At 46.3% G+C, this 12,292-nt stretch overlaps 2 protein-coding genes across 3 annotated transcripts in view; one reads left to right on the top strand and one right to left on the bottom strand.

The window, feature by feature from the left end:
• The window catches only part of ATG4A (autophagy related 4A cysteine peptidase), a 56,540-nt gene extending 48,289 nt beyond the window's left edge, over window positions 1-8,251 (top strand). For both annotated transcript variants that reach the window (XM_055338703.1, XM_055338704.1), the window contains exons 10-13: window positions 3,409-3,554; window positions 4,787-4,843; window positions 6,890-6,998; window positions 7,723-8,251. In XM_055338703.1, the coding sequence (XP_055194678.1) occupies window positions 3,409-3,554; window positions 4,787-4,843; window positions 6,890-6,998; window positions 7,723-7,793 (383 nt within the window). In that variant the 3' untranslated portion in view covers window positions 7,794-8,251. The remainder of the gene's footprint in view (window positions 1-3,408; window positions 3,555-4,786; window positions 4,844-6,889; window positions 6,999-7,722) is intronic.
• A 1,969-nt stretch (window positions 8,252-10,220) lies between these two features.
• The window catches only part of COL4A6 (collagen type IV alpha 6 chain), a 282,056-nt gene continuing 279,984 nt past the window's right edge, over window positions 10,221-12,292 (bottom strand). Inside the window, 1 exon segment of the mRNA XM_055337906.1 lies at window positions 10,221-11,852. Within this exon segment, the coding sequence (XP_055193881.1) occupies window positions 11,592-11,852 (261 nt within the window). The 3' untranslated portion in view covers window positions 10,221-11,591.

Below are 12,292 nucleotides of genomic sequence, written 5' to 3' on the forward strand. Positions count from 1 at the left end.
TGTGAACTGATTAAAATGCGGGGTCAGCAGGCCTGGGCTGGGCCCTGAGACCCTGCATTTCTGGCTGGGGGGTCCTGATGCTGCTGGTGTACACACCACATGTTGAGTGCTAGGGGCCCAGACACCTGGTTAGTGCTGGTAGAGCACAGGGAAGGGAGTGACATGGCCTGAAACTGGGCATCAAGGAATATGAGCTTGGAGAGCCTTGGATAGGCCAGGGTGAGCCAGAGCAGGCATGGGGCATGGCAGGGAGGTTGTTCAGAGGAAAGGGTGAAATGGGCTTGGCTCCCCTCCTGCCCTACTCCTTGGAGATTCAGAGAGGTGAGGTGGCCTAGGAACAGAAATCGTTGGCCCTGTACACAGTCTTCCACTTGCCAGCTGTGTGATAGCAGGAAAAGAAACATCCACTCTTTTGTTTCAGTTTCTCTTGTAGAAAATAGGGCTGGGGCGCCTGGTTGGCTCAGTAGGTAGAGCACGAGACTCTTGCTGTCGGGATGGTGAGTTCGAGGCCCACGTTGGGCATAGAGCTTATGTTAAAGAACAAAAAAAGAAAACAGGGCTTATACCTGCCTCGCGGTGCTGTCACCTCACAGTAGAGCCCTCAGTGAAGAGTCAAGCCTGTAGTACTCAGCCAGTGAAAGGTGGCCCCACCCTTCCTGACCCCCTGCACATCTTGCCTTTGCTCCCTTCTCTTTGAGGCAGGGTTTCTACACAGTGGCCTCAGCGCTCTCCCTTGCTGCCATCTATTGGCTAAGCCCGAGAACTACAGCTTGATGGGAAATTGGCAAACCAGGGAGGTGTTTATTTCTCTAAGTACAAAATCCAGTATTGGGAGTTACATAAACACAGATACCTTCTGATTCTAAGCTTTTGGGTTCCTGTCAGAGAAAAGGTGGCAAAAATCAGTGTTCTCTTTTTCTGTACTCAAGGGCAAGGCTGAAACATATTGGAAAATGATTTTGAGGGACCTCAAAGAATAATATATGGGACACCCGCTGGGGGACCTGGCCTCCCTTACCCCCAAGTTACCCAGAGAGAGTTGGCTAAAGTCCTCCTGAATCCCCTTTTCTGACTTACCCCCTTTGCTGTATTGGGGGTTCCGGATTGGTCAAATGTCTGAAGGGAGGGAATAGATAAGAACTACCATTTGCTGAAGAGCTGTCTTGTGCCAAGTTCCTTGCAAAGTCCCACCCCCAGACAGATAGTCATTTAATGACATTTTTATATGACATTTAATGACAGCTAGCTAGGCAGGCATACAGACAGACAGAGAACATATATACACATATAGGGATAGATAGATAGTCCTATATTGAGATGTAGCGATAGAGTTAGCATGATACCCCTGTGAGTCAAAGCTTACTCTAGTGAAACTAAGAGCTAGAGGTTGTGGTCTCAAGATCACCCAGCCAGAAAGTAGCAAAGCCAGAATTCAATCCCAATTTGGCCATCTCTGCCTGCCATGCCACGTTGCTTCCTGAGGGCCCCATTTCCTGGTGGGAAGCTGGGCAAAGCTCTTGGTGTGGGACACGAGTGCCAGGATGAGACTCTGTCTGTTCAAAGTTGCCTGCTTGCACAGGAGATCTCTGTCCCCTGAAGGTTGCCACCTGAGATCCATAGCATGAGCCCTATGTCCGCAGATGGTTGAGCAGGCTGCCTCTTGTCCTCAGGCCCAATAAGAAACCTTGGATTGGTTCCCACATCACTTCTAAGACTTTTTAGGGATTCCACTGTATCTCTTTTAAGTACTCTCAGAAACAGCATGTCCTGCAACGGTCCACTCCAGACACACACACACACACACACACACACACACACACACACACTTTCACAGAAAGGGCCAGAATAAGAGAGGATGCTCTCACTATCCAATTATCCCTAGCACCTTAACTTGAAACACTGGCAGAATGCTCGATCCAAACCCCGCTCTGGATTTCTATTTTCTTGTGCAAAACTTCCTTTTCTTCTTTTTTTATGGTCGTAAGTAGACTTCATTCTAAACATTCTGGTTGTTGCTTTTCTTTGTGACTTGAGACTTTTGGGATATAACTGATCTCACCCACCTGTGGTCCAGTGGGATATATATATATATATATATATATATATATATATATATATATATATAATCTTGACTTTCGTAAGGCAAGTCACATGAGGGAATTGATTTTCACATACTCTGAAACATCTATTTGTAGGGAAGTACTTTTGAGTTGAAGCACGGTACTGCTATGACCACCTTATATCTGTATTGTGTTTTAATCATTTCACAGAGAAGAAACCTCCCAGTTCTTAGAATACCCTGTGAGGTAACTGGAACAGGCCTCGTGTGACCCCGGTTTAAAAACAAGAAAATGAGTACAAAATGAAATGAGTGGTTTGTCCCAGGTCTGTGATAGACACAAGTTAAACTATTTGCCAGACATCAGAAACACATGCTTTGCTAGCAGAAGCACTTAGATGTGGCCCAGCACAGTCTTGGATGCCATTCCAGGGATAATCTCAGTGGGGCATCTCTCTATACTGCATCCTCCTGCCTCAGGGAATCTCTCTTTAGCTGTCGAACCCAGTCTAGAGCACAGAGACCCAGATGGTCCCGAGGCCTGGAAAGCGAGGTTGAGGTGCCACTTTTGCCAACTCAGCATGCCACTGATGAGCTTTGGAGGGACTCTTGACCCTTTGAATATCGAAGGAGAGATTTTACTATTTCAAACTCCTCCCAGGTCATTCTTGGGCTAGGCTTTTTCAATTGGATGAAGTATGGCATCTCTCTCATTTGTGCAGTAAGAATTTTCGTAGTGAGGTATATCTGTACTGGTGTCAAAGTGACCGGGGCAGTGTTTACAATAGAAGTCACTAACTTGCTAATGACGGTTAGCTTGCCAGCTAATAAAGATCAGCAGTCAGAGCCCATCCGTAGCAGAGTCAGCACTCCCATTTCTTTCAGAGGCCAAGGCTTTTTTCTTACTAGATGTGCTCTCTGACCATAGGTCTGAGAACCAGTGGTATGGAGCAGAGATGCTTCCCAATGTGGAGAGAGGCAGGAAGCTCCCTTATGGCACCTGGGCTCATGCCCTGGTGATTGTACCCACTGCTTCTTTGCTAAACTGCTGCTCACAGAGCCTGCCATGTCATCTGTGGTTTCTCATTCCCACCTTTTCTCAAACCTGTCACTCTCCATTTTTTGGTCTTGGATTTTGAGGGGGTGCACGTGCTAGGGCAAATCTTCTCAGTGAATGATTAGATTTGGCCTCCTTCAAGCATGATCACCCAGGTTCAGGCTTTCTGTCATCTCATTCCCATTGTCACCAAGGGTGGTATTAAGAAGAACAGAGTACCTCCTCCTGAGGGACAGGGATGGGACTGGGGCCAGTGGTTCTTTCTAGGTGAAGTATGTCTCATTCCAAACAGGCGATGAGCTCATTTTCTTGGACCCTCATACAACCCAGACTTTTGTTGACACCGAAGAGAATGGAACGGTTGATGACCAGACTTTCCATTGCCTGCAGTCCCCACAGCGAATGAACATCTTGAACTTGGATCCTTCCGTCGCACTGGTATGTATCTACTGGTTGGGTGGGCCAAGAGATCCAACACCACCACCCTGTTACAGATTGGTTCCCTGGGAGTCACCTAGGTTGCTAGGTAAGGGGGCAAGAAGGTGTTCACTGGCCATGCCCCCCCCACCCAGAGGTACCATAGTGTTGTGGGGGAAGGGATGGACCCCAAAGGCACAGGACTAGAGTTGGAATCCAGGCCCTGCCACTTACTGGCTGTGGACTTAGGGGGAGTCCTTTTAACTTTTTCTGAGCCTCACTCTTCTCATCCCTAGAAAGGAGCTAAACAATCATTCCTTCAGGGTTGTGTGAGATATACCATGCATGAGGCGCTCAGCACAGTGCCGGGCACATGGCGAGGTTTCCGTACACATTAGTCACTATTACTGTTAGTCTTTCCCCTTTTACTTCTTGCCCCCAAATTATTGCCAGCCAGGCACAGGGAATAAGGTGGGACACAGTCAAGGAGACATCATGGAGTGAGGATCTTCCGGGCGGAAAGCACTCATTCTTCTGGGGTGTGCCCTCCAGGAGGTTGCAGGGCTTTTCCCCCTAGAACTGGGACTGTCTACACTACCACCTACACACGCCACCAGTGAAGCTGCCAGTGGTCCTGAGTTCTGTCTACACCCTCTCTCCCAGTTTAACTCGATTGTCAGAGCACGAGAGCCTGGTCACTGACAGAGCCTCCTCTTGTTTGGGACCATTCTGTTGCTACTGTAGGGTGGCCCTGAGGATGGGGAAGGAGGGAGATGATTCTCTTTATTCTAATCGATCATTTCCTTCAGGTCAAAGCCCTTGTATTATGTATTGCCTTTAGCTAAAAGTATAAAAGTACTATTTGGCTTTTGTCACTTGGTTTCATTGCCTGTTCTGGATGAATGTGCCTCTGTGTGTGCTTAAGCGTAATGAAATTAACCTCATGCTTTGGAGATTTGGCTTCAAGCTACTATACTTCACAGCATGAAGGAGAGGAACAGGGAGGGGGACAGGGACAGGGAAAGAGGGAGAGGGAAAAAGGAGAGAGAGAAATGGAATGAACACATCAATGTGTGTATCCAGGTAAGGTGATGACCCGGGAGACAGAGCAGTGCTTTGTTATTGCTGTAAGACATCTGAAGAGAGTGGCCCACATCCTGTCTTTGGGCCAGTGGCCCCATCTTGCAGTCCAAAGGGCCTGAGGTGGTGCCCTTGACCAGTTCTAAGTTATGTTCTCTTGCGTTCCCCCCAAGGGATTTTTCTGCAAAGAAGAAAAGGACTTTGATAGCTGGTGTAGCCTCGTGCAGAAGGTAAAGATGCATGTTTTTCTTAGTCTTAACAGAAGTTATTTGGTAGGGTCCCTTTCCAAGACTGCTTCACGTAGTGACATAGATTGAGCCTGATAGGATTTTACTGCAAGAAAAAAACTGAGATACGGGGGATTATGCATAACTCTGGGGAACCAGAGCAAAACCTTTGTTTGAAATATGCTTAGTACATCAAGTGAGTGATATTTTTAGCTATGTAATATTTCAGCTAATTATGCCTATGAGTCACATGAACTAGTCAATGAATATTCTACCATTTTAACTTAAAAATGCTCATTTCATATTTCATCTCAGGTCTTCCTCATTCTGTTGGTAGTGCTAAGATAGTCGAAGGAACTAAGCTGCTTTTCTGTTTATTTCATGGTCCATTTACAGTTTTATATAGTCCAGGAGGGTTTAGGGAGCTTGTCTCCCTCTTAACTGTCTCATTTCTCTAAAATACAGGCATGCTGCCATCAAAGGAAACATAGTTTGCAGGAGTCTGTGTAAAAACTTAAAGCCAGATATTCTCCCCTCTCAGTATTTTGTGTAGAAGGGTATTTACTGTTTTCACGGCTCACTAGTCTTTGTATCTGCCTTCCCCCCCCCAATCCTTGCTTCTAACATATGCCACGCATGTGGGAGACATTGATAAAAATGTTTATCGAAAGAATGGCGATCACAGGGAGTAGTTGAAAAGCACCCTGGATGGGGTGGCATGAGACATGCTGTTCTCCTACCTGGAGAAAATACAAAGAAGTTGGGGTGATGGGATCCCAGAGCCTCTTGCAAATGTAAGGAGGGCAGATTTTTCTTCACAAGTGAACAAATAATTGACATTAATATTCCTCGCTGAATGTGAAACCCCAGTTAATAAGTGGCTGAGACATAGTGAAGAATTATTTTCTAAAGGCAATACTTAACAATTCAGGATGCAGCAAAACTGTATTCACATCACATTTAAAGTCTGAATGGTAATTCACTGGTAAGACTATGTGCCATCTAAATTAGGACATATACTACTACAAAGTGTTGGACAAAAGCCAGAACCATGCCAACTCATACTAGTATTCTCGGGGCCGATTTAACGTAATTAACACACATTGGCATGAGCCAATGGTTCAGAAACATGTCGGCCCTGAATTGAGGTAGGCCCGGGAAACTGGCATGTGACCTGAACCGCATGACGGACCATAGGCAATGAATTAGTGAGTGCTGGACTTCCATCAGATACTCTTTCCAGCATCCCTCCTTCCTGGTTGACCAGATCTAGAACTGAAGAGGGCTGGGTCTTCGGATGGGTCGAGTAGTGGGTGGGCATGTTGGCTAGGGCTTTGTTTTCACCTTTTTTTCTAAAGATGTTATTTATTTATTCATGAGAGACAGAGAGTGAGAGAGGCAGAGACACAGGCAGAGGGAGAAGCAGGCTCCATGCAGGGAGCCCAACATGGGACTTGATCCTGGGTCTCCAGGATCAGGCCCTGGGCTGAAGGCCACACTAAACCACTGAGCCACCCAGGCTGCCCCTGTTTTCACCTTTCAACAGCCAGGCCAGTCTCTTACGGCTTGGACCCATGGATGGACAGGCAACAGGACAGCAATGTGGAGTAGCTCTGAAATGTTTACAGCTGTCTCTGTGTGTCCTTAGGGAATTCTTTTTTTTTTTGATAAATTAATTTTTATTGGTGTTCAATTTACCAACATACAGAATAACACCCAGTGCTCATCCCGTCAAGTGTCCCCCTCAGTGCCCGTCACCCACTCACCCCCACCCCCCGCCCTCCTCCCCTTCCACCATCCCTAGTTCGTTTCCCAGAGTTAGGAGTCTTTATGTTCTGTCTCCCTTTCTGATATTTCCCACACATTTCTTCTCCCTTCCCTTATATTCCCTTTCACTATTATTTATATTCCCCAAATGAATGAGAACATACACTGTTTGTCCTTCTCTGATTGACTTACTTCACTCAGCATAATACCCTACAGTTCCATCCACATTGAAGCAAATGGTGGGTATTTGTCGTTTCTAATGGCTGAGTAATATTTCCTTAGGAAATTCTAAAGGAAAATTTAAGGATGTTTGAACTGGTTCAGAAACATCCATCGCACTGGCCTCCCTTTGTTCCACCAGCCAAGCCAGAAGTGACAACCACTGGGGCAGGTAAGCCATTGTTCAGGGGTTCCTGGGCCAGCAGACCCTTGGGTAACAGTTGTTTTACAAGACTGAAACAGCAGTAGCTCATGCTTTCCATGGAATGTACAATTGCTACTCAGCAGGGCTGATCAAGAAATGGGGTCCCTGATGATTTTAATCTTCTGATGAATTGATCTTTACCAATTTCACAGATGGATAGAAGAAAATGAGCTCAATACAAAAGTGCCACACAAAATCAGAATGACTAGAACTTGTTTCCCATGGTCTGGTTCAAAAAACAAATCAGAGGCCATGGGTGATTAGAAAGATACCTCCAAGATCCCAGAGCCCCATCCTGGTCCCTGTGAGTAAGAGTGTTTAATGAGCTCAATTATTTTGCTTCTTTTTAAAAATTTTATTTATTTATTCATGAGAGACACAGAGGCAGAGGGAGAAGCAGGCTCTCTGCATGTAGGCCAATGTGGGACTCGATCCCAGGACCCCAGGATCACAATCCAAGCCAAAGGCAGACATTCAGACACCAGTGAGCCACCCAAGTGCCCCTATTTTGCTTCTTCATAAAGAATCTTTAGTACTTGTCAGCGGTCTCACCTGCAAGTCTCCTCCCCACAAGCTTTTCTGCAACAGAACAACTTAAAAAAATGCATAGCCTTAACTAGCTGAGTAACTGTACTGACGACTTCAACCTGAGTGTCAAGCTTTCCTCTTTCTCATTTCCATATTCCCATAGAATTCATTGACTCCACCGAACAACTAGAGGACTTCGACCTAGAGGAAGATTTTGAGATCCTGAGCGTCTAAAAGAGTAGAACCTCGATGTGGAGGTCTGTCTTCCATCTGGCACCAGAGGAACATGAACCCAGTACACAAAACTTCTCTATAGTCAGCAAGTGCCTGATATGCCAAGAGCATACAAACTTGATAGCAATCATGAGTGAGCCAATCACCATTTTTCAGAAAACAAACAATAACAACCCTTCCCCAGAACGAACTAGAACAATCATGGAGTGTAGGAGCAGAAAGATTAGGAGTCATCTCTTGCTTCCCAGCTTGTCTTCCCTGGCCATGGCGAGACTTCAGCTACTGAAATGAGGAGGTGGTAGCTGGGAGAGAGACAGCAACTCACACCTTGCTTCAAGCACCAGCAGAGGAGAGATGGTTACCCCATGCTTCTTCACCTTTCAGGCGTGACCTCTTTTGGGCTGAATACTAAGAAGCAATCTGTTCTCTTGCTCTAAAAATAAAGTGATTGCATCAGGGACAAAGAAGTCTTGTTATTTCATGGTGTTCACGGTGTTATTTTAAATGGCAGTGTGTCAAAGAAATGACCTCAGATGTGCCCTGGTTGATCTCTTCCTTACCTGAGGGAACCTTACTATCTGATGGGTCACTGTCACCGTCCTTTACTGATATTTTTGTTGGATGTCACCCTGTCTTTAAGTCATGATCACTTTATTTTTATTTATTTTTTAAAATTCTTTTTCTAAAAAGTAGATTGTATCTATTTATTTGAGAGAGACACGGAGAGAGCATGAGCGAGGGGGGAGGGGCAGAAGGAGAAGGAGAAGCAGGTTCCCCCCCCTTGAGGAGCCTGACACCGGGCCCAAGCCAAAGGCAGATGCTTAACCAACTGAGCCACCCAAGCAGCCCAAGTCATGATCACTTTAAATCAGCAGTGGGCAAACTTTCTTGCGAAGGGCCAAATAGTAAACATTTTCAGTGTTGCAGCTACTCAGCTCTGTCATAGCTACTCAGCTCTGCTCTCAAAGTGCAAAAACATCCGTAGCCCGCATGTACACAAATGGGCCTGTCTGTAAGCCAATAAAACTTTATTTGTAAAATCAGTTGGAGAGCTGGATTTGGCTTGAAGGCTGTCGTTTGCCACTCTCTGACTTAAATTCTTGATTTGGGAGCCCCTAGGTGGCTCAGTTGGTTAATCATCTACCTTTGGCTCAGGTCATGATCCCAGGTTCCTGGGATCGAGTCCTGCATCAAGCTCCCTGCTCCATGGTAAGTCTGCTTCTCCTTCTCCCTTTGCCTGCCACTCCTCCCACCCTTGTGCTCTCTCTCTCTCTCTGTAAAATAAATAAATAAAATCTTTAAAAAAACAAATAGTTGTTTGGGGGAAATAAAAAAAATTGTGTTTGACTTAGACTCCATTTTGGTTGACAGCCATAATTAGAAAAAATTATTCATGTGGGAACTTTTAATCCACGCAGCAAATGCAATTCTGAACCATTTCAGGATGAGCAACATAACAAATCTTAGAGCACATTTTCATCAAATTGGCTTTGCTAAACCCTCTTTTGTGAGGATGCACCTCAAGCCCAAGCAGTGTCTTCCCATATTCCTCTCCTTCTCTCTTAATTTGTGTGCATTTCACCCCCATCCTCCATCAACTCCCAAGGAGGCCAGCAACCACTAGCTTGAAAGCTAGCACCCAAAGTTTTTTTGTTTTGCTTGTATATACAGGAATATTAGAACACTTGTTTCCTTAAGTTCCATTTTATTCTTTTTTTTCCAGTTGCTAATCTATTCCAGTGGTTCAAAAATCAAAAGGTGCAAAATGGTATGAAGTGACAATGTCTCTCCCCCCCCCCACAGTTCGGTTCTATTCCCTGAATGCTCCTGGTGTCATTGCTTTCTTGTTTATCCATCCAGAAGATATATTTTATGCATATACAAATTATGCATATATTTCTTGGGTTTGATTTTAACAACCTCAACATTTCTCTACTTTTTAAAAAAGATTATTTTTGAGAGAGAAAGAGCACGCACATGTGGGGGGGTGGAGGGGTAGAGGGAGAGGGAGAGAGAGTCTCAAGCAGTCTCCGCGCTGGACACAAGCCCCACAAGGGCTCAGCCTCATGACCCTGAGATCACAATGTGAGCTGAAACCAAGAGCTGGACGCTTAACTGACTTCATGTCCCCGGTGCCCCAACATTTCCCTACCTTTGATTTATCTATAAAGGATCCTGAAGCCCCAGAAGTATGGAAACCTGTTTCTTGAACTCTAGCATGGACAGAGCTAAAAACAGTTGTCAGCCTATTTTGAAACTGGTTGTGGATTTGTTGCCTTCTGCCCTTTGACGTTAATTGTATTTTTCCTGCCTCAACGTTTGTTATAAAGCTCAGCTTGCAGTAACAGGCTCTGAGGGGCACTCACAAATTGGAGCAAAATGGGCTTTAGAGAGGTATTCATCAGAGAATGTAAAAAGAGTCAAATGTTGATGTTTGATTCCTTTTATTTGCAATGTACAAACCTGACATCATGCTTATTACTCAGGAGGTGAAGGCAACAAAAATTCAGATTATATTAATTATACTTTGTGTTGGTACAGTTTACATAATATTTAAGGAAACAGAATCACCTGGAAGGAATCGTCTCATGTTAACATAGCTAAGTATTCTGGAAAATTGATAATCGGAGGAAATGGTTAAAACACATCCCCCTGAACAGAATACAATACCCTCTATAGTCAACTCACACTTGCTTTAGGTCTGCCAACTGCTAAAGAGAGGAGTATACTAGATTTTTATGAGGTTTACAAACGTCTTAAAATAGTTTAACAGGCTACCTGTGAAAGGGCAGTTGGATGGACATTTTAATGGGAAGTCTCTAACAACAGCCTCAGAACACAAAGGACCCAACACACTGCAGCTTCAATTTGACACACTGAACACATCTGGATGGCATTTGGAATAAAGCAGGGACTTCTGAGCAACTGAGACAAGGGCTTTGCCTTTTTTGTTCCTGGAGTCAAAAGCAAAATTCACACCTCCTTACCCATCCACCTCTCTACTGCCCCCAGCCTGGGAGAAAAGGTTGTGGTTCTCATTTCCCTTTATGGACTGGCCCGGCTGCATCTGGTGCATCCTCTGCTCTACTCTGGATGAGGCCAAGTCCTAGGTCTCTGGCTGGGGAGGGAGCCAGCAAGGAGGAAGTGATTTGTCTGGGGCTATATGAAGTTAACAAGCCCCTCCTTAAGCACTCTGGGGCCCAGTAGTGCTCACTCTTGAAGGAATCATAGTTCCCCCCGGGCTACTGGCACCCTGTTCCAGGTCTTCTGCCACCTGACTAGACACGGTGGATCCCCTTAAAGAGAGAGAGCTTGTCTCATGCAGGCTGGAGCCATCCACGAATGCTTAGAGAATTTTCCTTCTGAATGTGGAAACACCAGGTTCTGGTTTAAGCCAAATAAATGTGTGGTGATCTCTGGACATAAAGAAATGACTTGTCAGCTGTCACGAAGGGCTTTCTGATCAAGGCGATGGGAGAGCTAGCAGTCTAAGAAAGCAGTAGCCCCGCAGGTCTTTCTGAGGTAGCCATGAATAACCACGCGAACATCCGAATCAAATGGTAGCACCAGGTTGACTGAAGTGGGACACCAGACCTCAGTAGGGGGAGCTCACCGGCCGGGCCTGAGGGTCGGGGTGGTCGGTGGCCAGTATTGCAGCCCCCGGAAGACTCCAATGTACAACTTGACGGATGAGCAAGAGGGCCTTTAGGCCTTCTTTCTTCAGCTTGTTTGGGTTTGTGAGGTGACCTATTGTGTGATGGAGGGCAGAGCAGGGGACAGGGTGGCAGGTGCCCCCTCCTATAGGCTTCTCATACACACCTGGCAGCGGCTGACTCGGGTGTGGAGCTGCCCAGCCTTGAGCGTTTCAGAGACTGGTTCTTCCCGGAACTGCTGCCTCTCTTCCACGGTTGTCAGCCAGAAACTGTACTTGTTGGCGAAGTAGTGGCAGGTGCCCCGGGCCCCACTGCACTCGATGAAAGGAGTAGCACGGAAATCCTCCAGGCAGGAGCCCGGTGAGACCAGGGACTGGCCGCCGCCCTCGGCACCAGCGGCAGTGTGCTGAAACAGACAGAGTCAGCGTGTGAGCCGCACCTGCCACAGCCACCGGGGGATCAGCTCAGCTCCAGCATCTATGCAGAATACCCAGAACTGTATCATAGCACAAGGGACTGCTCCACCTCCCTCATTGCCCTTTGGGGCCAAAAGCATCCCCTCCAAGCTCCCTGGTGCCCTCCTACCCCACTGCGTTTGGGCAAGTGGGTACATCTTCGCCAGTGCCCCCCTAATTGCTGGCATCCCACTGTATTCTGAGGTATGTTCAGTGCCTCCCAGAAAATCCCCACAGGCAGGTGGGTCTGAGAAAGGCTGGATTAAGGAAGATTCAGTAGGTTTTAGAATGCAGATCTTCTCAGAGCCTTTGCGTACTCCAAGAAGAGAAAGCGTGCAGTACGCCTCCAAGTGGCTAAACTGTGGGCCCTTCTCCCAGCATATCTAGGAAT

Source organism: Nyctereutes procyonoides, unplaced genomic scaffold (genome assembly GCF_905146905.1).
Source record: "Nyctereutes procyonoides isolate TBG_1078 unplaced genomic scaffold, NYPRO_anot_genome, whole genome shotgun sequence".
Taxonomy (NCBI): Eukaryota; Metazoa; Chordata; class Mammalia; order Carnivora; family Canidae; genus Nyctereutes; species Nyctereutes procyonoides.